The following is a 25,872-nucleotide window of genomic DNA, read 5'->3' on the forward strand; positions in this document are numbered from 1 at the left end:
CATGAGGGCAGACAATTCAATACAATTCAATACAGGAGGGATCAGAGGGCCCTGCTCATTAGAGCTTACAATCTAGAAGGGAGAGTCAAGTGGAACAAAAGGTAATAGTACAATTATATCTAACTATTTAGGTATTTGTGTGAAATGCCAGGTTTGGAATTAAACCTTTTTTTCTGCAGAATCCATCTGCGAAAACAGACATGAATAAAGTGCCACATGACTGTAACTATTATTTTTAAAGTTTCCTATATTAATGCAGCATTCAATGGCCCCTCACTACTCCTCTGCAACAAGAGCTGGTGTTGCAGTACAGTAAATCAGCAACCTTTTGCATGTGTGTCTGTATTGCATCCCATTGATCTTCTAAGGTCCACCACACAATTGACAGCAGTTGCTCCTATTTCGCATGCTAAGCAACATGGTTTACCAGTGCTCATAAGAAAAAGGGCAGCAGAGAGGCCAAGAGAAACAAACCTTATGCCACCACTAGGGGGAGCAAACTGATACAAGGCTTTTGCCTTGCTTATAGACGGAACACATCTACCCCAATTGTTACATTTCTGTTTATTTACAAATGTTATCTTGGTTATTTCCATTGCTTGCCATAAAGCTCCACTGATGTCATCCTTGTCTCTCTCATGTTTGCAGACTAAACATAGGATAATAATTAGCTCTGTGTTTTTACAGGGAAGCCTTGTGTTTGTAGTAGGAAAAATGGACGGGACTCTGATGGTGAGCGGACGGCGGCACAATGCGGATGACATTGTAGCAACTGCTTTGGCCGTGGAGTCATTTAAAACCTTGTACAGAGGAAGGTAATGGTGTTTATCTTGTAGGTTTTCCATCAAATCATGATGTTACGTTTTAAAATGTATAATTTCACCACCACCTACAATCCTGCCAGCAGCCTACCTATATTCTGGCCAAAGATTGCCCCTTTAACTAAAATTACTGCAGCAAGTGTAGTCTGGATTGTTAAACTAAACCGTGTGTGCACGTTGGCTTTAACCCATCTTCTAAAACAATAGGTCAGGACTGTCCAAATTTTTTTTTTATTGGGAATAGTCCTGTGTACGTTAAAATGCATGGCAGTGAACCAGGTTATTTTGCAAAACATAATAGATGGATAAAATGTTGTAGAAAATCATTTTTCCATTACAGCAGACATCCATTGAATGTCTGTTGTTTTTTTTTTTTTTTTGAACATCTGTGTTTATTGTTTTTTGGAAGTTATTTTGCTGAGATTACATCTTGTACTACAGTATATCTCTCTGTGTGCACATTGATGGAAAAAAAATGTTCAATTGTTTAATATAATGTAAAAATCATGGTAGATTAGCAACTGATAAAATCTTTCCTGTTGTATAATACAAAGGGGTCGATTTACTAAAACTGGAGAATCGGCTTCTAACTTCAGCTTGTTCAATTAAGCCTTGACAAAAAAAAACCCTGGAAGCTGATTGGTTTCTATGCAATAACTGCACCAGCTTTTGCACTCTCCAGTTTTAACTCATGAAATTAGATTGCTAGGTGGTAGAGTGATTTTTGGCAGAAGAGAAACGTAAAGCCAAAGAGGAGAGACTCTGAGCATAGACCTGCCAGCAGTGGAGGAGGGTGCTCTAGCCGGTAAGTGTGGACTAAAGTGTAGGGCACAATTATAGCAAGAGCTTCCACCACCAGACTTAAAATAAAACTATGGCCTTCCAATAAAATAAAAATATGTGATGCGGAATTGAATTATAAGCACATCTGCACTTGCCATTATCCCTTAGCCCCCTGCAAAGTCCTACCAATACCTGTTGAGCCTGATGGTGATGCCCACCTAATACAACTTCCTGTGATGGAGTGGCAACAGTGCTGCATTGCTCCTAAAGCGAGGTTGACACTCTCACGTACTCTGAACCTGCTTGCACTATAGTGGAATGAAAATATTTTGCAGGAGTTGTGGCTATCAGTATTGTCATTGCTGATTGAAAGGCCTGTAGCTTATCAATCAGCACCTGATTACAACCTAGTCCTGCCCACTGCTTTTTGAATTGACTGCTCTTCCACTGTTGCTGAAACCTCCAACTGTGAGCTGCATATAAGGAATAAATACTGTAAATAGGGATTGGGCTAAGGTAAGGTAAAGGAAGATTTTTGTATACCTTATAAAGATTGTACATCACATAGTACCTGGGTTTGGTTCTTGTTTAGACTGTCATACAGAATACTTTAGTTGTACTTGTTTCTGTAATTACCTGTAAAGAGAGAAATAGGCTTCTGGCTTGAATACCTAAGAAGTCACTTACCAGAAACAAGCATGCAGTTAGTGAGGTCAGAGCTCCCGATTTGCCTATATGTTTCAGGTCATTAACTGAAGTATTGAAACCTTTGAAATAACACTCATAATTGCACTCATCGGACCTTTGTAGGAATCTGCCTGTATGAAAAACCAGCTCTAGGTTTCTACAGAGGCCCTAATCAGACCACCCACTTGAATGTTTAGGCCATGTTTTACTGTAAAAATAAAGAATGGAAAAGAACTTTCATGCTAGGTTAACACTGCATATAGTACAGCAGAAGGTGATTGACCTCTTATGGCATCTACCAGTTAACATATTAAATTGGGGATCTCACTGAAGGCACTGAATTCCTTGTTTGTCCTGTCATTTCAGGATTGCTGTGTTCTCCGTCACTGTTTTCTATGATGAAAGGATTGTGGTGGTGGCAGAGCAGCGACCTGATGCCTCTGAAGAGGATTCATTCCAGTGGATGAGTCGTGTTCTGCAGGTAAGTAATGTAACAATATTTATTTATTTTTTATGATTATAGTTTAAAAAAAAAAACTTGATCAAAATGTCAACGATTCATTCATCTTTATGCATTGCAGCCAAGCTGCGCTGCAGGGAGCAGCGGTAAGATGCAGTGAGTAGCAAAACAATTAATTTTATGTAGCTCACTGCACCCCACTCAAGGCAGTGTTGTGGTGTTAACAGGGCACATAGAAAACTATTGTTTTTTTATGTTCCCTGCCATTGATATATGCTTTTCAACTGAAGTGGTGCGAATGATTCCTTAAAGCGTTTTTAAAAAATTTTTTTGCATACGTTTTCGTAAACTGTTGTGTGTATGTATGTGTCTAAATATATATATTTTATGTATATATAATCTTCATTTTACAAAAACATTAAACTTAAAGTAAACGCTTAAAGCATAGCAACAGTTGCCAGAACACTGTAGATTAGCTATAAGGAAAGCTTAGCAGAAACATTTTACCTTTTGTCCTGCTTATGTCTGATTGAAACTTTAGACTGAGCTACAAGATAAATATGAGTCGTTCATTAGTGTGTTTTAAATTTTAGCTTGAGCTATTGAGTCCTGTAAACAGACCCTCCATCAATAGAACAAATTGAGAGTCTGTAAAACATGAAAAGGAGCATAAGGACCTGTATCGACAAGTTTTCCTTTGCGTCACATGGGTTTTGCATTCTTATATAAGCCTTTGGAAATGCAAACACTCGTTTAATGCAGGTAAGAAGGAGGACAAATTCAGGTCAAATTGAGCTGTCACTGAATTCTGAATGATCTCATAAGCATCTGATGTCAAACTTCTGCCATAGACACTCGCAAAAACAGCTGTTCATACAGGCCCTTAAGCACCATCTGCTGGCTGAAAAGGAGAATATAGAAAGTTAGTATGCAATACTTCATATTTTGATAATAAAGACCTAATGTGGAAAATCACTATGTCTTCCCCAGAAAAAACCATCTTCGAAACAAATTAACTATTATTAATATACAGGATTTATATAGCACCAACAATTTGCACAGCACTTTACAATATACAGTGAGACAGTACAGTTATAATACAGCTCAATACAGAAGGATTATGAGGTCCCTGCTAATGGAGCTTACAATCTAAGAGAGAGGTGGGAGGTGATATAAAAGGTAATAGCTGTAGGAGATGAGCTGATGAAGATGGTTGACATACACGGTAGGCTTCTCTAAATAAAGTGAAATCAACTCTTGACTCGCTTGAGTAGGTGTGAAAATGGAAGATATGTATGGTTGTAAGATTATTTCATCCATCCATGTTGTTAGCAATGTTGTTATTGTACAGCCTGCTACAATGACCAGCTGTTTGGAATGAATTTGTGGCCATGTATTAGCCTTTTTGCATACAGACAGTTCTTACTGTTTAAGAAATGGAATTGGTTGCCTTTCACTGGTCTGTTTTTATTAAGCTTCTTTGGGGTTTGTGTAGGGTTTTGGATACACAAGCATCAAAAAGAGGCAATGGACATTGCAGCAATGTGTTACCATATTTTTGTTGCTTGTCAATAGGAGGCCAGGTTATGAAATCTGCTGATGCTTGTCCAGCTTTATTCAGCTACATGTAACCAAAATCTCAGCCTCAAACTCATCACTGTTGTGTTGTGAATGTTCAATTGTCTCTAAGATCAGACAGGAGCACTGTTATCTGATATAAGGCCCCTTTTACACTTGTACGACTTGTCCTACGATTTGGGACTGCAAAGTTGCATGACAAGTCGTTCCCCATCATTTCCAATGACTACCATTCATTATAGTAGGACTTTAAAGTAGTCCCTGCACTACTTTGGTATGACTTTGATCCTACTTCAACCCATTAAATATCACTGAAGACATATCAAAGTCGGATTGCCGTATTAACTGATCCGATTTGTGCTCTGAGGATTTTGAAGGTGAACTCCACGCCAAATGGGGACAAGGTGCTTTGGTGGGGGGGGGGGGGTGCAGCCCCCCCCAATGTTGAGGGCATGCGGCCTGGTACGGTTCTGATCTGCCAGGCTGTGTGCTCAGATAAGGGTCTGGTATAGATTTTTCGTCGTGGGGGTTCCCCTTAAAATCCATACCAGACCGAAGGGCCTGGTATGATCTTGGAGGGGGAACCCATGCTTTTTTTTTTTTTATTTGGCGTGGAGTTCCCCCTTAAAGATTCGTACACGACAGTGCCTGGTATTGTCGGGGATCAAAGTTGGATCCCTGTTTATTGAAGTCAGACGTATGTCGGACTTCAAGTCGCAGGGCAAACTCAGGTCCACAGTTGTGTCGTACAAGTGTGAAAGGGGCCTAAGCAGGAAACTGAACTTACTGTGTTCATTCTAGTACTCTTGACACCTTTATCTTTGAATGCTTTTTGTAGATATTTATCATTATTCATTGTTCTTGTTTTATAGGCCATCGATAGTATCCACCAAGCGGGAGTGTACTGTCTTGCTCTTGTTCCTGCTAACACATTGCCAAAAACTCCACTTGGAGGAATCCACTTATCCCAAACTAAACAGCACTTTCTGGAAGGCACCTTACACCCATGTAACATCCTCATGTGTCCTCACACATGTGTAACTAATTTGCCAAAGCCGCGGCAAAAGCAGCCAGGTGAACATAATATGTGTTATTAGCATCTGTTTTCCATTTCAAATAAAAGTGTACATCTTTGCTTATCGCAACCAGTCAGATTATGGCTTTCAGAGACCAGAAACTAGGCCAAGATTAAGCCTGGGTTCACACTGATGCAAATTTACAGCAGGTTTGATGTGTTTAGGAACAGACAGATTCGCAGGTCATGTAAAAAGCATAGTATTCCTTGGCATTGGTTCACATCGATGCGTTGCGAATTTGGTGCGTGAAAAAAAAAAAAGGGTCCTGGGCGTGTTGACTGCGGGTGCAATGCGAATTCCTATGGTGCAGTGCAAATTTTATCTTCATTGGCTTCAATTGAACTTGCAGAAAACTCACAGCACACAGTTCACATCTCTGCAAATTGTTTACTGTCTGCATCCTGAAATTCACGGTAAAATTGCGGTAAATTCGCACCTCATACAGGACAAAAACATTTATCAAATTTGCTGTACATCGCATCACAGTAGTGTGAACCTAGGCTTAATGAAATAAAACAGGCAAGTCTGCAGTTACTATAGGGTCAGTGAATTCCAGCATAGGCACAGTGCACTATTATTAAAATAGAACAATAGGCAAAACCTTTTTTTTTCATTTTGGATAGAGCAAGGGAGGATTATAACCGCTGTCAGATTTTTTTTTTTTTTACCATCTGTGTCCCATTGCAGAGATTTACCTTTACATCCTGTCCCATAGTTAAACAGGAAGTGAGAGGAAATCTGTGCAAATTACCCACTTCACGCCCGTAGGGCATCCAGGGACGTCCTTGACTTTCTGGGGCTATATCTGAATGATGCCTGCAGCTACAGACATCATTCAGATATCGGCTTTTTCAGCCGGCGATTCCCTACACCATAAGAACGATCATAGCGGCTGTTCCGCTGCTTGATCGTTCTTACGGGCGGCGGGAGGGGACTCCCACCTCCCTCCAGTGCTTCTACCGACTCACCGCTTCCATCGGGGAGTCGGAGACAGGATCTGCCGGCCCCGGATGGTGATCATAGAGATTTCCGGCGGACCAGATGGTCGCCGGAGTCTCTCTGATCGTTCGGAGGCCGGCCGCGATGTTATGATGTCACGCCTGGCCTCTGCATTAAAAAAAAACGGCGCCAATTCGCGGAAGCCGTGATCCTTTTTTTTTAAAATTATTTTAGGCTTCCCAGCCTAGAGGTGAAATATGGGGTCTTATTGACCCCATATCTCACTGTAAAAAGAACCGATCGTGCCATATTCTTATTACAAGGGATGTTTACATTCCTTGTAATAGAAATAAAAGTGATCAAATTTTTTTTTTTTTTTAAATGTCAAACTAAAAAATGAAAAGTCAAATTAACAATAAAAAAAAAAAATTAAAGCGCCCCTGTCCCCGGGAGCTCGTACGCAGAAGCGAATGCATACTTAAGTCCTGCCCGCATATGAAAACGGTGTTCAAACCACACATGTGAGGTATCACCGCGAATATTGGAGCAAGAGAAATAATTCTAACCCTAGACCTCCTCTGTAACTCAAAACATGTAACCAGTAAAAAATGTTAAAGCATCGCCTATGGGGATTTTTAAGTACCAAAGTTTGGCGCCATACCATGAGCGTGTGCAATTTTGAAGCGTGACATGTTAGGTATCTATTTACTCGGCGTAGCTTCCTCTTTCACATTATGCAAAAAAATTGGTATAACTTTAATGTTTTTTTTGTTTTTTTTTAAAGCATGAAAAATTTCTGCGCAAATACCGTGTGAGATAAAAAGTTGCAACGACCGTCATTGTATTCTCTAGGGTCTTTGCTAAAAAAACATATAAAATGTTTGGGGGTTCTATGTAAATTTCTAGGAAAAAAATTAGGATTTTTACATGTAGGAGAGAAATGTCAGAATTGGCCTGGGTGCAAAGTGGTTAAGGGAATTTCTTGGGGACCTCCTGGTCACCAGAACTAGTGTCCTCATTACAAGATTTCCCCTCTATTACTTTTCAGGGGGCAACCCGAAATTTCAATGCTAATAATAAACAGGACAAATAGAGAGGGTGAATCTCCTGAACGGGGCACAGACAATAATAAAAACTGAGAAGCATTCTGAACCCTCTGCATTCTATCCAAAACTAAAAAAAAAGTTTTGCCTTTTAGTTATACTTTTAAAGCTCGAAATCAAATGTATTCATCAATTTAGGCCAGTACGTATTCTGCTACATATTTTTGGTAAACAAAATCCCAATAAGCATATATTGATTGGTTTGCGCAAAAGTTGTAGCAAACTATGTTTACAAACTATGGGATATATTTATGGATTTTCTATTTATTTTAAAGTTTTTTTTACTAGTAATGGCAGCGATCAGCGATTTTTAGCAGGATTGCGAAGGACAAATCTGACACTAAGTGACACTTTTTGGGGACCAGTGACACCAATACAGTGATCAGTGCTAAAAAAAAAATGCACTGTTATAGCACAAATGCCACTGGCAAGGAAGGGGTTAACATCAGGGGCAATCAAAGGGTTAAATGTGTACCTAGGGCAGTAATGGCAAATCTTGGCACCCCAGATGTTTTGGAACTACATTTCCAATGATGCTCAACTACACAACAGAGTGCATGAGCATCATGACAAATGTAGTTCCAAAACATCTGGGGTGCCAAGGTTCGCCATCACTGCCCTAGGGGGTGCTCTCTAATTGTGGGGGATATGCTTTGACTAAGGGAAAACGGAGATCCATGTTTTTTCTTGGCAGAAACACAAGATCTCCATTTTCCCCTCTGGCAGAAAGGCGGTCTGCCTTGTTTGCAAAGGCAGACTGCCGTTCTGCCTCCCCTCAGAAGAATCGTCGGGTCCCGAGGGACATCGCGTCCGCCAGCCCCGCTGATTGGCTCCCACTGTGTCCAATCACAGCAGGAGCAGGTCGCCGGCGGCAATCGCACGCCCCAGACCCCGTGCACGAAATCATATATACCGGTAAGTACGTGATTCTGTGCAAGAGGTCTGCCGCAGTATATTTCCGTGGGGCGGTCCTTAAGTGATTAAAGAGGATCTTGCAAGAAACTGTAAGGTCTTTTCTGTGAGCCCCCACTCAAATAAAAGTATTTGCTGAGAGTTGCAGGGCTCCCAGAAAGCCAGACCTTGCCTTTGCATGATACTACGTGAACAGCCCAGCTTTACATCTCTGTGATAGCTGTGTCTCCAGGTATTTACTTGTATTCAATGGCAAACCAGAAGTATTTGCAGGATTTGAAGCCCTTAGGCTTTCTAATTTTCTGCCACGGCTAAAAGCTTAAAAGAGGCACAGTGCAGGATGTGGAAGAAAGCAAAACTAGAACTTATAAAAGACTTTAGTTTTTATTTACAGTATGTAATATTAAAAGCAATCCTGTATGGCAAGTTGTATGGGTGTCTGGTATGTACACACTGTGTGGAGGCTTTTGGAGCCTTCACTTCTGCTTTCCTGGGAGATCATGCTGGCACAACAACTATCTCTGAGAGAGAAGGCTGCAGTGTTTTGCCCCCATTCACAAAACTGCAGTGTGCCATCAGGAGTTGGGCATATGCACTTTTTTTTGCATGTTGGACAGCCCGTTTATTTCAAGGTCAAGATTATTTCCGTTACCCATGGTGACTGTTTCTTTTAATATCGCAGTACATTGGTTCTTCATAATTAAAGCATTCATTTTTCATGTTTGGTGTTATACCAAAAACAGCAATTTTGTTATTATGATTTAAAGAGGCATTAACCTTTGCTTCCTAATATTTTCTCTGCCCCAAAGGAGTTGGCCCCGCCTCTGTTATGGTTGGTAATCTGGTTGCAGGAAAGAGAATAGCTCAAGCATCAGGGAGGGACCTTGGACAGATTGAAGAAAATGACATGGCAAAAAAGGTAACTAAATCTTGTCAGTAAAAGAGAATGTGTAGTATTATGGATTAGATCTTTTTTTAGATAAGCATGTGAAATAGATTAGCTTGATGTAGCTAATCTTATTGATGCGTGTTCTTTTTTTTAACCTTGTTTCTATGTGTAATTTGTGATTTTATAGATGCTTGGAAACAGCCGTATTTGCCTATTACAAACACAGGCACTGCTCCCTGTTTTTGCATTACTACACAGTGGTGGTGCTATGCTGCTTCTCACAATGCAATCTATTGTGTCAACCATTTCCTTGAAAACAATGCACTACCTGTGTTTCTGACATCTTATCATGGAGATAGGCTCATCTACCTTGCCTCTGGTGGATAATCTACAAATCTCTACAACCAATATGATAAGAAAAATAAAATAAAAAGAATGTGTAAGCATGTAAAAATGTGAACGTCACATAACAAATTAGATCAGCCATGACATTTCAACTCAAATATGTACTTTCCGAAATGCATCATATTTTCCCTGTGAGGAGAAGCTTTTTAAGCATCTCTTATCTATAGTATAACATACCATTGCAATCCTTTGGCAGCCCATAGATGATTCTTGGTTATTTGTTCAACCAACTGGTTGAACGGGGAAAAAAAAAGACTTGCTTTCTTCATCCACACAGTTGAGTTGGATAGTGGAATCCTCCCTGCTGAGGCTTTGCATTCTGACAGTGGGGACTTCCCTGCCATCAGAACACACTGATCACCGCTAATGGTACTGATCAAGGGAATTTTACAACAGATCGACCCCTCTACAGCCACCCTACCAATACATGGATTAAAATTTGATTCATGAATTTTGATCCATGTATGACCAGCTTTTTACACAACATGACACTGGCAACAACCATCTTGATTAGCTGTCATCATGCACTGTCACCCTATCTATCACATGTCACATGTGCATCTATCTATCTATCTATCTATCTATCTATCTATCTATCTATCTATCTATCTATCTATCTATCTATCTATCTATCTATCTATCTATCTATCTATCCAGACAGTCCCTGAGTTACGAACGTGTTAGTAAGTCAGAAGCGCATGCGCAGAACGGAAAGACGTAGTTTTCCGATGTTCTGTCAAGTAGCCACACTTACACAGACGTCGTTTTCCGAGGTGCCCGTCCTCGAAAAGTGGCCGCGCATGCGCAGAATGTCACGCCGCCTCCCGTTCGGAAGTAGGAGTCGTTCGCAAGTCGGAGGTTCGTAACTCGGGGACTGCCTGTATATATATATATATATATATATATATATATATGTGTGTGTGTGTATATATATATATATATATATATATATATATATATATATATATAATTTGTGTTTGTATTGGCAGTCAGAAGCTATTGATATTTTAAGGAGAGATAACCTGTGTGATATAGTTGGTGAATTGAGCCCTTTGAGTGTTAAACAGTGCAATCACATAAACGATCCTTACTGTAGGGACTACCAAAATGTATGCAGCACTGTCTGGCAAGTAGTTCTTTTGATGTCCTTACATGCGGTGGCTATATTTGTTTTCTTTTGTTTAAGAGCAATTTCAGCAATTACTGAAAATACCTGTGATCTTGCCTGAAATGCTTTATCTTTGTCACTTTCTGCAAGTTAAATTGAAAGTATAAAGCCATTATATCTTCCTTTTGTAAACAAGCTGTCTCTTTAATGCCATTTAATGGAAGTGAACAAAAGTTGTGTTTTAAATCTTGCTTTTGTAGCCATCATAGTTGCCTTCATATATACAAAGGCACAAGTGCAGCCACCTCATCTAAGAAGTGGTAAGCTGCAATATATACATTTTTGTTTGAGTATAGATGCACTTTTAATGAGCTCCAGGCAAACAGCCAAATAAACAGCTCAAAAAGCTGTTCTACTTGCCAACCTGCCAAAGGATTTGTACTTACGTCTGTTGATACATGAGATCTACACAGGCCTACTTAACAGCAGAGCCAGGTTAGTTTCCCTGTCTTTACTGCAGTTAAAGCCAAAGCTCAGCGATTTTTTTGTTGTTGTTTTTAACCAGCACCAGTGATGCTACTTACCAGTAATGAAGTGGTGATGAACTATTCTCATGTAAATGTGTCTTCTAATATGTAACTGTTCAATTTTCAGCATCAGTACCTAATTGAGATCCTTCAGTGGAGAGCACAGACAACACCTGAGCACATTCTCTTCATACTGCTTAATGCCAAGGTACACCATGTGAATCTTTTACTCATTGTGATGTTAATACCTGTTCAGAAAATGTTTAGGTTGTGGAAATGTACTGCAGCTAAATTGAAAGTACATAGCTCACTTTAATAATGGAGACTTCTGGGTATTCTGACATTTTTTTCTTTGCTACCAGGGAACAGCTATTTGTACAGCTACCTGTCTGCAATTACACAAGAGAGCAGAAAAGATAGCCGCAGCTTTGGTGGAGAAAGGGCATCTCAATGTTGGGGATAATGTGGTGCTTCTGTATCCTCCCGGTGAGTAACCAGATTCTGGATTATCTTACAATAAAATAGACTTTATTAAAAATAGGTATAAAGTAATATCTGCGCTTAGTAATTAAACAATGAATAATATTAAATAATGAAATGTGACCTGCAGCTGAACACTATAGCCCGGATATTGGGCACCATACAACAATGCAAATAATAGTGCAGTGCTGGGTTATGTACAAAATAGCCCCATGTATGAATAGCGTGCTAATAAAGTGCAAATGTGCAATTCAGTGCAATAAATGTTCAATTCAATAGTACACACAAGCAAAAACATATGAAACAATGCAAATGTGCAACTCTATGCAATTAATGTGCAATAAAATAAGCATATATGAAAAATCGCAAAAGTGCGTTTAAAGTGCAATATAAGTGCAAAAAAGCAGAGCCGATATCAAAAGTGCATGTGTAGAAATGCCATGAGGAGGATTTCAAGTGCAATATGGGGCGCAGATCAAGTGCTCCACACCGTGATACCCGTCACCTCATTAAGATAAAAGGCTTACCAGAAAGCCTGGGGGGTCAAACAGAGCTTAGTAGGATCCACTGATGAGATACTTAGGTGTCCTCCAGCAGAAGGGTTCATGCACATCAGATGGTAGCCAGACAGCACTAATGGCAATATGCAAAGAGGAAAAAAACTCCAGATAGTGTAGAATGTCTCTTTAAGGCGTTTTATTGATAAAAAAGCTGCAATGCTGCATGCATGAAGGAGACTGGAAAAGGTTCTCCAGTTCGAGTGAGCACAAAATAGTTGCAAGTAAAAAATCCAAACAGATTCATAAAATCAGATTGCGCATGCACAGAACGTGTGTGCGTAGCGTCCACGTGAACTTTTGATATCTGCTCCTTGTTTTTGCACTTATATTGCTCTTTAAACGCACTTTTGTGCGTTTTCATATATGCTTATTTTATTGCACATTAATTGCATAGAGTTGAACATTTTTATTGTTTCATATGTTTTTAAAAGTGTGTACTATTGAACAGTTATTGCACTGAATTGTACATTTGCACTTTATTAGCACATGTTATTCATACATGGAGCTATTTTGTACATAACCCAGCGCTGCACTTTATTAAAAATAAAAAAGACGATATTAATTAATATGAAATAGTCACCAGTGAGAGGGTTGATTTTGGAAAAGGACTGCAGTAGCAGTGATCAAAGTCTTATGTATCATGTTCCCAGGCCTCTGTCTCCTGCACCATGTCTCCGTCTATAGCATGTCCATAGTTTTTGACCATTTTCTTTAGTAATTTTGCAGTCTCTGACAGCCAATTATAGCATTACATATACTAAATACTATGTGTGACCCTTTGGTAAGATTATGGGCTACATTTGGAACCCCCTAAATCTCACAACTTGACAGCCACAGGTCTAGGAATACCTTACAAAACCACCTGGAAATTTGGACATTTTTGTGAAACAGATGGTGACTATGTTCCTGACAATACATAAACTTTTAAATTCATTTGCAGTATCAAGGTATACTGCCATTTAAAAATAATTGTTATTGCCATAAATTGTAGGAAAAGAATTGCCGTGTTTTAATTCCATTTTCTTATCGTACATCACGGGACACAGAGCCATAGTAATTACTATGTGAGTTATAGGTCACCTTCAGGTGATGGACACTGGCACACCATAAGACAAGAAGTCCACTCCTACTACTGGGAGTACCTCATTTTTTTCACCAGTGGTTGGTCACGAGTGAAGATGTGCTGTGCTAAGCTCCTCTGGAGCAATCCTTGCTGGGGCTAGCTATGCAGCCGGATCCATTCGAAGTGTCTTTTAGGCCGAATTGAATGGTACCCAGGCCTCGTGTCCGAAGAAACAAGGTTTTGCCTGTAAACGCTTCTCTTTTTAGAGACCTGGACCCTGGGATCCAGTACTTTTGGTATTAAGGCCATAAAGTTTACTGGCGGGATGCTATTGCAGGTCCAGGATTGTGGGGTTGTCATACCTATGTGTCACCACTGGGGGCTGTATAGAGCACATACCTTCTCATGCTTCCTCAAGAGATCGCGCTGTGTCCGGAGCAGCAGGCTTCTTTTTTTCTCCAGCCAGCAGCAGTCCTCCGGTAAGTCTGGGGGGGGGGGGGGGGTTTCCTCCTCACCAGACACCCCCCCACCTGGGCTGTACTCTCCCCCTCTTCATGAAGAAGAGCGCAGGAGAAAACGGAAAAAAAAACGGTCAGGACGCCGCCCTACTCGGTGGCTTCCAGGCTCTCTCCTCGCCATTTTTTCCGTGGGATCAGAGGCCCACTCTAGCGCGGGAAAGCTCTTTTTTTAAAAAAAAGTGGAGGGGGGCCATAGCCGACGGACGGGGCAGGGCTTAGCGGGGCGTTGGCATCCTCCAGCGTCCAGCGCGGGAATGTGCTTTTTAAAAGCAACATTATTGCTGCTGCAAGCTGACGGAGGGACACAAGAGCAAAGAGGGGCATGAAAAAGGTTTGGTGACACAGGCATTCCTTTTGACACATTTACTAGTGCATCAGGCTGAGCATTAATAGCAGCGGCAGGGCTGGACTATTGCTCAAGCAGTGGATGTGTTCCTTCTGGTGGTACCTCTGCTTTGTGCATCGGGCTATGGTCGGAAGGGGGGTAAAAACGCCTCAAAAAGTGCTATAGAAAGACTTCTACAGCCACAAGGAAGCCTAGAACCATCTAAAAAAATATGGCATCCTCACCTGAGAGTGATATGGCTGGTCAGAGTGAGCCATCAGGGACATCAGGTGTTGTGGCTGCTCTTAACACTTCAGCCCCTGTTTATAATACGGAAAAGGTTTTTTCCTCAACCATTTTAGGCTTGGAACAAAAAATTGATGCGTTAATCGCATCCCAGAGTGAGACTAAGCGTAATAGGTCCCCCTCCATTACCCAGGACCCTCAAACTGAAGAACAGGGGGCGAGAGATGAGGAATTTCTCTCAGGGGACTGAGGCTGATGACAACTCTTCTGCAGAGTCTAATACAGATGGATCGGGTTCACAAGAAAGGTTGTTGGTACAATCTCTCACTGAATTGGCCCACTCCACATTTTTGCTGCCAGTAGCGGAGCCAGTGGATGAGCTCACTTCTTGTTTGGGTTCGCTACATTCTTCCCAAGCTATTCATGCTTTTCCTATCCATTCATTACTAAAAAAGCTTATGTATTCTGAGTGGGAGCACCCAGATAAAGTTTTTTCCTCCAAAAAAGTTTTCAACACTTTATCCTATGGAGGAAGAGTTTAAAGAGGGAGTCCACCTAAAAAAAAAATATTAAAAGCCAGCAGCTACAAATACTGCAGCTGCTGACTTTTAATAAATGGACACTTACCTGTCCTGGAGTCCAGCGATGTTGGCAGCCGAAGCCGATGAATCGCTCGGCTCTTGGCCGCTGCCGACGCCATTCTCCGTGAGGGAATCAGGAAGTGAAGCGTTGCGGCATCACTTCCCGGTTCCCTACTGCGCATGCACGAGTCACGCTGCGCATCCTAAGTGGTCCCTGCTATCTCCTGGGGCCTGTGTATTTCCCAGGTGACAGCGGGGGGGAGGGGGTGCGGGAAGGGGCGTGTCTCCCGCGGGAGTCTATTCCAGGAAGTGGATGCAAATACCTGTAGTAGACAGGTATCTGCATCCCCCTCCCTCCTGAAAGGAGCCAATTGTGGCACCGGAGGGGGGGAGGAATCAGATGAGCGGAAGTTCCACTTTTGGGTGGAACTCCACTTTAATAAGAAATGGGGGATTCCAGCAATTGACGCTGCTATATCCTCTGTGCATAAAAACTTGGCTTGTCCGGTAGACAATGCTCAAATGCTGAAGGATCCAACAGATAAGAAGTTGGAATATCTAGTTAAAAACAATATTTCTCTGGCAGGTTCAGTGGTTCAGCCTGCGCTGGCAGCGATCAGTGTATGTCAGTCCTTAAAAGACCAGTTTAAACAGGTGCTCAAGATTATTCCTGATCAGCAGGCCCAAGATTTGGCCGGGATATCGGAGGCGTTATGTTTTACAGTAGACGCTATGAGAGATTCTATTCTCCAGGCCTCATGGCTTATGCTCGGGCTGGTGCATGTGCGAAGAATTCTATGGTTGAAAAATTGGTCAGCCGAAGCGCCATACAAAAAGCTCTTGGCTAGTTTTCCATTTCACGATGAACGGTTGTTTGGGGACAATCTGGATAAATACATCCAAAGAATTTCTAATGGAAAAAGTTCCCTTTTACCAGGTAAGAAGAAGTTTAAGCGTTTTTCTTTTAAACAAGCTTCTTCTCCAGTGCCAGGAGCATCAGCCTCCAGGCAGTCACGATGGCCTCCACTATCAAGTTCAAGAGGTAAACCTCAGGGTCAACCCCAGGGTCAAAAGAGGCCCTGGGGGAGGAAACCCACAAAACAAAATACTAAAACCTCTTTGTGAAGGGGCGCCCCTGCTCGCTCGAGTGGGGGGAAGACTTCTGCAGTTCTCAAGGGTCTGGCAGGAACAGTGTTGAGACAAATGGGTGGCTTCCTCAATATCTCTAGGTTACAAACTAGAGTTCCAAGAGTTCCCGTCTCCTCGTTTTCTCAGATCAGACTTTCCCAGAGATCCGGAAAAAAAGAAGTTTCTCTTTCTGGCTTTGGATCATCTTTTGTCTCAAAAGGTGATATTGATGGTCCCCATGGAAGAGCGAAGGTGAGGGTTTTATTCAAACATTTTCCCGGTACCAAAACCAAACGGGAATGTCAGACCCATTTTAGACCTCAAAGATCTAAACCGGTTTTTGAAAATCTGCTCTTTTCGCATGGAGTCAATCCGATCACCATTCTACAAGGTGGAGAACTGCTAGCGTCATTTGACATCAAGGATGCTTATCTCCGTGCACCTATTTTTCCCACTCACCAGAAATATGTACGCTTCGAGATAGAAAATCTTCATTTTCAGTTTGTAGCTCTGCCTTTCGGTCTAGCTAATGCACTGCGAGTATTTACAAAGGTCCTGGCTCCCCCTTTAGCCAGATTAAGGGCTCGGGGTATAACAATTCTAGCTTACTTAGACGATCTACTCTTGATAGATCAGTCGGTAGCCCGCTTAAACCAAAGTTTGGTCACCACACTCGGTTACCTGGAATACCTAGGTTGGATTCTCAACCTAGAGAAATCCTCCTTAAAACCATCAAGGAGATTGGAGTACTTGGGTCTGATCATAGATGCAGCTCAGAAGAGGGTGTTCTTGCCCCAGGCAAAGATCAGTTACATAAGGGAACTGATTCAGGTGGTCAAAGCAAAGAAGAATCCTTCTATTCGACTTTGCATGAGATTGTTGGGAAAGATGGTGGCTTCATTCAAGGCCATTCCTTATGCTCAGTTTCATTCAAGACTGCTACAAAACAGTATCCTGTCAACTTGGAACAAGAAGGTCCAAGCTTTAGACTTCCCAATGCATTTATCCCCAAAAGTGCGTCAAAGCCTCAGTTGGTGGTTGATAACCAAGAATCTCCAAAAAGGAAAATCCTTTCTACCAGTTACCTGGAAAGTGGTAACAACAGATGTCAGTCTTCTGGCCTATGGAGCAGTCCTAGAAGAAGGGTCTGTCCAGGGAAGATGGTCCAAATCAGAAATGACCTTGTCCATCATTATTCTAGCGATTCGGGCAGCTTGTCTGGCCCTGAAGGCATGGACGCTCAGATTACGGAATTGTCCTGTCCGTATCCAATCTGACAATGCCACAGTAGTGGCTTATGTTAATCACCAAGGGGGCACGAGAAGTTCTGTGGCCCAGAGAGAGGTGATTCATATCCTATCTTGGGCAGAAGACAACATTCCTTGCCTATCAGCAGTCTTCATTCCAGGAATAGAGAATTGGCAAGCGGACTACTTGAGTTGTTCCCGGGAGAATGGTCTCTTCACCCCGATATCTTTCTATCAATATGTCAAAGATGGGGAATTCCTGACGTGGATTTGTTTGCGTCCAGGTTCAACAAAAAGATTGACAACTTTGTGTCAAGGACAAAAGATCCGCTGGCATGCGGAACAGATGCCTTGGTTTTTCTGTGGGATCAGTTCTCACTGATGTATGCGTACCCTCTTGTTCTGCTGCTTCCGCGCCTTCTTCGCAGGATCAAGCAGGAAGGGAAGGAGGATAAGGTTGTATTAAGATCAATAAGGTCAAAAGGATAAGGTTATAGTTTGTCCTCATCCTAATTTCCTACCGAAGGTGGTGTCAGGTTTTCATTTAAACCAGGATATGGTTCTACCTTTATTTTTTCCAGAACCTCGTTTTGCGGAAGAAAGGTCACTACATTCTCTTGATGTGGTGAGAGCAGTCAAGGTCTACTTGAAGGTGACTGCTCAGGTTCATAAAACAGATGCTTTATTTGTGTTGCCAGAAAGTCCTAAGAGAGGGCAGGCAGCATCGAAATCTACTATTTCTACATGGATTTGTCAAATGATTGTTCAAACTTATCGTTTAAAGAGGAAAATTCCACCTTTTAATATTAAAGCGCACTCCACCAGAGCTGTTAGTACTTCCTAAGCAGTGCATCACTAAGCCTCAATGGCATAAATCTGCAAGGCCGCAACTTGGTCTTCAGTCCATACATTTACCAGATTCTATTAAGTAGACGTAAATGGTCATGAGGATATCGCCTTTGGGCGCAGTGTACTGCAGGAAGTCCTCTAGTCTCTTAGTGCCCTACTTTTGTTTTGTTTCCCTCCCTTCAGTTGGCATTGCTATGGGACATCCCACATAGTAACTACTATCGCTCGGTGTCCCGTGATGTACAATAAGAAAATAGGATTTTTAAAACCGCTTACCTGTAAAATTCTTTTCTTTGAAGTACATCACGGGACACAGAGGTCCCTCCCTTCTTTTTGGTATACACATGTATTGCTTTGCTACAAAACTGAGGTACTCCCAGTAGTGGGAGGGGTTATATAGGGAGTGGACTTCTTGTCTTAGGGTGTGCCGGTGTCCATCACCTGAAGGTGGCCTATAACCCACCTAGTAACTACTATGGCTCTGTGTCCTGTGATGTACTTCAAAGAAAAGGATTTTACAGGTAAGCTGTTTTAAAAATCCTATTTTTTTTTTACTTTCTTAATAGGACTTAATTTACTGAAAAATACCCTTCCTATACTGATAGTAAAACAGTACAATAAAATGCATATCTGATTAAAAGATAGCATTAAAAATAGCTTTTGCTGCAATACTCAGCTTCAATAGAAAGATGTCATTCACAATGCTTTTTTGCTGCTGCTAGATGTGTCCCTAGTCTGACAGACAGCATCATTCAAGCCACTTCCGGTGGAGGCTGCCTATGGTCTCTGCTTCAACTCCTGCCCAACCCCCCTAGACTTCAGCGCAGGATCCCCTTGCATCATTGGTTTTTAGGTTTCCCTTCCCCATGTAATCATCTACACAACTGATCTCGGTTATTAATTTGCAGTGCTGTATGGCCTATGTGTATATCCTTACAAAAGTATAATTTGCCCATTACTACGGAAATATATCACTATCCATGCATTTTATTACATTTAGTAATATATTATTACTTTCTTTCCCATCTACCAGGTCACCAGTAATAATACACTGATCAATAATTTTTCATGTATGTAACCTACATTGCTGAAAATCTATTTGTACAATAATACATCATGACACTCATGTCTGAGTTATACAGATTGTTTACATCTAGAGTCTGGTAACCAAATCCAACTTCCATGTAATGAACTGAAGAGTGCTAATGGCCATACCATGACAATATACATGGGAAAATGCCTTCATCATGGAACCATATTTTCCATCCTATCTGTCAAATGTCCTAGCAGATTTCAGTCAGACAGGGAAGCAGAGTCAACTCCATACACAGCTTGAACATCAACAGGGTTTAAATTGGTCTTCAGTTTCAGATAATGGATCTAATATTGACACCCTTCAAAGTATTTGTTGCTGTGGAATATTATAAGGGTGCTCTGTTGGCTGTGCTAGTGCAGTAAATTAGTATTTATTGTAGCATGGCTATAATTCACTGCTTACACTACACTGGTCATCAATTGCTACTTGTTCCTTTTTGGCTTCAAAAATGTGAATGCAACTATGTATTTTAAAGGAAAACATATTAAAATTGCACCCCAGGCAGATAAAATCAGTTATGTACTCAATTATAAAACGTTTTTTTATGCAACTATTTTACCCACCTGAATTTTTCTTGCTATTAACCTCCTCTTATCCCATGTACAGTGGGACTGAAAGAAAGAGGGGCAGGTTTAGAAGCCAGTCCAGGTGTGCTACAGTGAGGTAAAGTATTTGATTCCCTGCTGATTTTGTAGGTTTGCCCACTGACAAAGAAATGATGAGTCTATAATTTTAATGGTAGGTTTATTTTAACAGTGAGAGACAGAATAACAACAACAACAAAAATCCAGAAAAACGCATTTCAAAAAAGTTATAAATTGATTTGCATTTTAATGAGTGAAATAAGTATTTGACCCCTTCGCAAAACATGACTTAGTACTTGATGGCAAAACCCTTGTTTGCAATCAGAGGTCAGACATTTCTTGTAGTTGACCACCAGGTTTGCACACATCCCAGGAGGGATTTTGTCCCACTCCTCTCTGCAGATCCTCTCTAAGTCATTAAGGTTTCAAGTTTGGTAATTCAAACCTTCAGCTCCGTCCACATATTTTCTATGGGATTAAGGTCTGGTGACTGGCTTGGCCACTCCAGGACCTTAATGTGGTTCTTCTTGAGCCACTCCTTTGTTGCCTTGGTCATGTGTTTTGGGTTATTGTCATGCTGGAATGCCCATCCATCACTCATTTTCAATGTCCTGACTGAGGGAAGGAGGATCTCACCCAAGATTTGACAGTACATGGCCCCGTCCATCGTCCCTTTGATGAAGTGAAGTTGTCCTGTCCCCTTAGCAGAAAAACACCCCCAAAGCATAATGTTTCCACCTCCATGTTTGACGTTATGGATGGTGTTCTTGGGGTCATAGGCATTCCTCCTCCTCCAAACATGTTGAGTTGATGCCAAAGAGCTCGATTTTGGTCGACCACAACACTTTTACCCAGTTCTTCTCTGAATCGTTCAGTTGTTCAAAAGCAAGGGGACCTTGCGGGTGTTGCAGTATTTCAGTCCTTCACAACATGGTTGTTACCAATTGTTTTCTTGGTGACTAAGGCCCCAGCTCCCTTGAGACCATTGACAGGATTCGCCCGTGTAGTTCTGGGCTGATTCCTCAACGTTCTCACGATCGTTTAAACTCCACGATGTGAGATCTTGCATGGAGCCCCAGACCGAGGGAGATTGACAGTTATTTTGAGTTTCTTCCATTTGCGAATAATCGCACCAACTGTTAACCACTCGCCAAGCTGCTTGGCGATGGTCTTGTAGCCCATTCCAGCCTTGTGTAGGTTTACGATTTTGTCCCTGACATCCTTGGACACCTCTTTGGTCTTGGCCATGGTGGAGAGATTGGAATTTGATTGATTGAATGTCTTTTATGCAGGTAACAAGCTGAGATTAGGAGCACTCCCTTTAAGAGAGTACTCCTAATCTCATCTCATTACCTGTATAGAAGACCCCTGGGAGTCAGTAATCTTGCTGATAGGGGATCAAATACTTATTTCACTCATTAAAATGCAAATCATTTTATAACTTTTTTGAAATGCTTTTTTTCTGATTTTTTTTTTTTTTTTTTAATTCTGTCTCTAACTGTTAAAACAAATCTACCAGTAAAATTACAGACTGATCAATTCTTTGTCAGTGGGCAAACTTACAAAATCAGCAGGGGATCAAATACTTTTTTCCCTCACTGTGTATATGCAGACGGGAGGAGAGAGAGGACCTCTTCAGTCTGATTCTGCTCTTTTGTGGTCCAGTCCACATGCTTGGACAGGGAGGGGAACCAGCTTTATTGCATAACTGCAGTAGGGTAAAGTCAGGTCACCAACCCTGCTTTTCTGTCAGGTAGGCAACTCTCAGGACTGACTGGAAATAGTTACTCCTAATAGCATGTAACACTGCCCCCCATATTTACATTTCAGCTGTGTGTTCAAATGTTAAGCTGGAGTTCAGCCTTAAAGAAAAAAATAGGCTGCCATTTCAGCCTACATTTGTCTTAAATTACTGTGTCAGAACAAGTATGCATGGCAGGTGTTCTGATTTCACTTGCTGAATATTAGGCCAAGTCAGTACTAAAGTCATAGGATTGTATGACAAGGGAATAGAGAGGTTAAAAAAGAATAGAAATCCGATTAATCAAAAATCTTCATGTTCAATCTTATGTCATGTTAAGAATCAAGTCATTGTTTCAGAAATCTTTTCTGCACTTCTGGATTTTTGAGTAGATCGTAAAACCCATAAGTCTATGCATACAAGACGGTTTTAGTTGTTCGAATCACATACATCATAAACATTTAATTTCACTTGTGATTTTTTTTTTTTTTTTTCACCACACATCTTTTTCTTTTCAGGAGTTGAGTTGATTGCAGCATTTTATGGGTGTTTATATGCTGGCTGCATTCCAGTAACGGTCCGGCCTCCACACGCTCAGAACCTCACAGCAACCTTACCTACGGTTCGAATGATTGTAGATGTAAGTTACTTCTGACAAATATTTCTTCAACATTCTAAATTTTGTACATCAAACTGTGAGCAGTGATGGCAGAATGTCAAATTGAGATACCGTATTTATTGGCGTATCACACGCACCCCAATTTTAAGAGGGACATTTCAGGGAAAAAAAAACTTTTTGTAAAAATAAATCACTTTGAAGCAAAATAATGGTCAGTGAGCATCAATGCAGCCTCATCTGTGCCCATCTGAACCTTCAGTGCAGCCTGATCTGTACCCATCTGCAGCCTGATCTGTGCCCACCTGCAGCATTGCTCAGTGCCCACCTGCAGCCTAATCAGTGTCCACCTGCAGTCTGCTCAGTGTCCAGCTGCAGCATTGCTCAATGTCCACCTGCAGCCTTGCCGTTGTATATGCTGCCATCAAGGGATAGGTGGGGACAAGCGCTGCCAAAATAGAGCCGGATCTCCTGTGTACTCGGCTGTGCGTCACACCTAGTCCCGCCCCTTGGCCCGGATCCTATGATGGACATAACGCTGGTCCAATGCCAGGACATCAATGCCAGAAGCCGTCCAGGGGGCGGGACTGATCGTGACTGCAAGCAGAGCTAAGTACACAGGAGATCCGGCTCCGCCTCCTTCCCCTCGGTGGCAGCCTATATTGGCGTATAACAAGCACACACGATTTTCCCCCTATTTTAAGGGGGAAAAAGTGCGTGTTATACGTCGATAAATACGGTATATCGTGCAATTAAAATAGTACAACTATTGGCTTTATGAATATTGCATGTATTTGTGTAATGAAACCGTACATTAAATTTAAAGTTACTTTTAGGATGATCAGTTTAGATGATTTTTATGAGCTGTGTTTCTCAAGAAGAAAAAGATTTTCTCTACCTTTTGAGCCTAACCGAGGAAGCTTTTATAACTAGCATGCAAATACGACAATATTTTTCTCCAAGTCATACTGCATAATGGTCACAAAAGATTTATGATGGTTTATGTAAAAATAATTGTTTCTGTGTCTGACCACATCAGCAGTAACATATGCAATCTACAGTCTCACTTTCCAAGAACATAATTATATGTAAATAATGTACAGAATTTATTAAGTTCCTCCTTGAGCAGACGGGACCATAGAAAACAAAATAAAACACAGCAGACTAATGTGGAATGGTGCTTGTTTATGAATATGACTACAGGCTCCTAACTTTAACATATAGCTGTTGTTTACATTTAACCACTTCAGCTTTGGAAGATTTACCCCCTTCATGACCAAGCCATTTTTTGCGATACAGCACTGCGTTACTTTAACTGAAAATTGCGTGGTCATGCAACACTGTACCCAAATAAAAATAGAATTTCTTCATCAATTTATACCAATATGTATTCTGCTACTTATTTTTGGTAAGGAAAATTCCGACAAGCATATATTGATTGGTTTGCGCAAAAGTCATAGGGTCTATAAGCTATGGGATATATTTATGGAATTATTATTTATTTTCTTACTAGTAATGGCGGTGTTCAGTGGGACTGCGATATTGCAGCGGACAAATCAGACACTAACTGCCACTTTTGACAATTTTTTGGGAACCAGTGACACTAATATACAGTAAACAGTGCTAAAAAATATGCACTGTCACTGTACTAATGACACTGGCTGGAAAGGGATTAACATTAGGGGCAATCAAAGGGTTAACTGTGTTCCTAGCCAGTGTTTGTGTGCTGTGTGGGAGTTGCTTTTACTAGGGGAAGACATAAATCCATGTCCCTGCTTTGCAGAAACACAGGATCCATGCCTTCCCTACTGTTTACATAGGCAGACTGCTGTTTTGCCTGTATGTATGTGTGTGTATGTGTATATATATATATATACACACAATATACAGTTGTGCTCATAAGTTTACATACCCACAAATAACCCTGATCAAAAGTTTACATACCCTAGTGATTTTGGCCTGATAAACCCATCCACACCTGTGATCTGTTTGCTTGTAATTACTGTGTGTGTGTGTGTGTGTATAAAAGGTCAATGAGTTTCTGGACTCCTGACAGATCCTTGCATCTTTCATCCAGTGCTGCACTACGTTTCTGGATTCTGAGTCATGGGGAAAGCAAAAGAATTTGTCAAAGGATCTGCGGGAAAAGGTAGTTGAACTGTATAAAGAACAGGAAAGGGATATAAAAAGATATCCAAGGAATTGAGAATGCCAATCAGCAGTGTTCAAACTCTAATCAAGAAGTGGAAAATTAGGGGTTCTGTTGAAAACAAACCACGGTCAGGTAGACCAACTAAAATTTCAGCCACAACTGCCAGGAAAATTGTTCGGGATGCAAAGAAAAACCCACAAATAACTTTAGGTGAAATACAGGACTGTCTGAAAACCTGTAGTGTGGCTGTTTCAAATTGCACAATAAGGAGGCACTTGAAGAAAGATGGGCTGCATGCATGGTCGAGTCTCCAGAAGAAAGCCATTTCTACGCAAATGCCACAAAGTATCCTGCTTTCAATACGCGAAACAGCACAGAGACAAGCCTCAAACCTTCTGGCACAAAGTCATTTGGATTGATGAGACGAAAATTGAGTTTTTGGCCACAACCATAAACACTACATTTGGAGAGAAGTCAATAAGGCCTATGATGAAGGTTACACCTTTCCTACTGTGAAACACGGAGGTGGATCGCTGATGTTTTGGGGATGTGTGAACTACAAAGACACAGGCAATTTGGTCAAAATTGTTGGCAAGATGAATGCAGTATTTTTATCAAAAAATACTGGTGGAACATTTACATTCATCAGCCAGGAAGCTACGCATGGGACGTACTTGGACATTCCAACATGACAATGATCCAAAACACAAGGCCAAGTCGACCTTTCATTGGCTACAGCAGAATAAAATGAAGGTTCTGGAGTGGCCATCTGTCTCCTGACCTCAATATCATTGAGCCACTCTGGGGAGATCTCAAATGTGCAGTTCATGCAAGACAGCTCAAGAATTTACAGAAACTGGAGGCTTTTTGCCAAGAGGAATGGGCAGCTTTACCATCTGAGAAGATAAATAGCCTCATCCACAAATACCACAAAAGACTTTAAGCTGTCAATGATGTAAAAGTTTTCACGTGTAAACTTTTGATCAGGATCATTTGGGTAGTTTCTGTTGTGATTATGATTTAAAAAGAGTAAACACAGTTGATTGATAATAAGTGGCTTCAGTCAAACACTAACTGTGAGTGAAAGAAAAGTTTTTGTGTTATCATTCATATTCTTTGAAAAATAGCCAAGAAATCATACGTTTTGCTCGGGTATGTACACTTATGAGCACAACTGTTTGTATATATGTGATCCTGCGCAAAGCTGCCACCCTGTAGCTGTAAAACTGCTATAGGGCGGTCGGCAAGTGGTTAATCAGATTATAAAGTCATAATAGCATTATTTTTCATTGCTCTTTAAAAATGGGTTTGCTTTTTTTTTTTTTTTCATTGAAAAATAAAAGCCATCTTCCACAGAAAGTACTGAAAAATGTGGGGGTGAGCCTGTTGTCCAATGCC

General features: G+C 41.1%; 1 protein-coding gene across 3 annotated transcripts in view; it reads left to right on the top strand.

Moving 5' to 3' along the window:
* DIP2B (disco interacting protein 2 homolog B) overlaps positions 1-25,872 on the top strand; it is a 365,089-nt gene that overhangs the window by 278,602 nt on the left and 60,615 nt on the right. For all 3 annotated transcript variants that reach the window (XM_073613683.1, XM_073613684.1, XM_073613685.1), the window contains 7 exons: positions 688-815; positions 2,658-2,772; positions 5,202-5,403; positions 9,169-9,278; positions 11,416-11,496; positions 11,651-11,774; positions 22,225-22,346. In XM_073613683.1, the coding sequence (XP_073469784.1) occupies positions 688-815; positions 2,658-2,772; positions 5,202-5,403; positions 9,169-9,278; positions 11,416-11,496; positions 11,651-11,774; positions 22,225-22,346 (882 nt within the window). The remainder of the gene's footprint in view (positions 1-687; positions 816-2,657; positions 2,773-5,201; positions 5,404-9,168; positions 9,279-11,415; positions 11,497-11,650; positions 11,775-22,224; positions 22,347-25,872) is intronic.

The sequence above is a fragment of the Aquarana catesbeiana genome, linkage group LG02, assembly GCF_042186555.1.
Source record: "Aquarana catesbeiana isolate 2022-GZ linkage group LG02, ASM4218655v1, whole genome shotgun sequence".
NCBI lineage: Eukaryota > Metazoa > Chordata > Amphibia > Anura > Ranidae > Aquarana > Aquarana catesbeiana.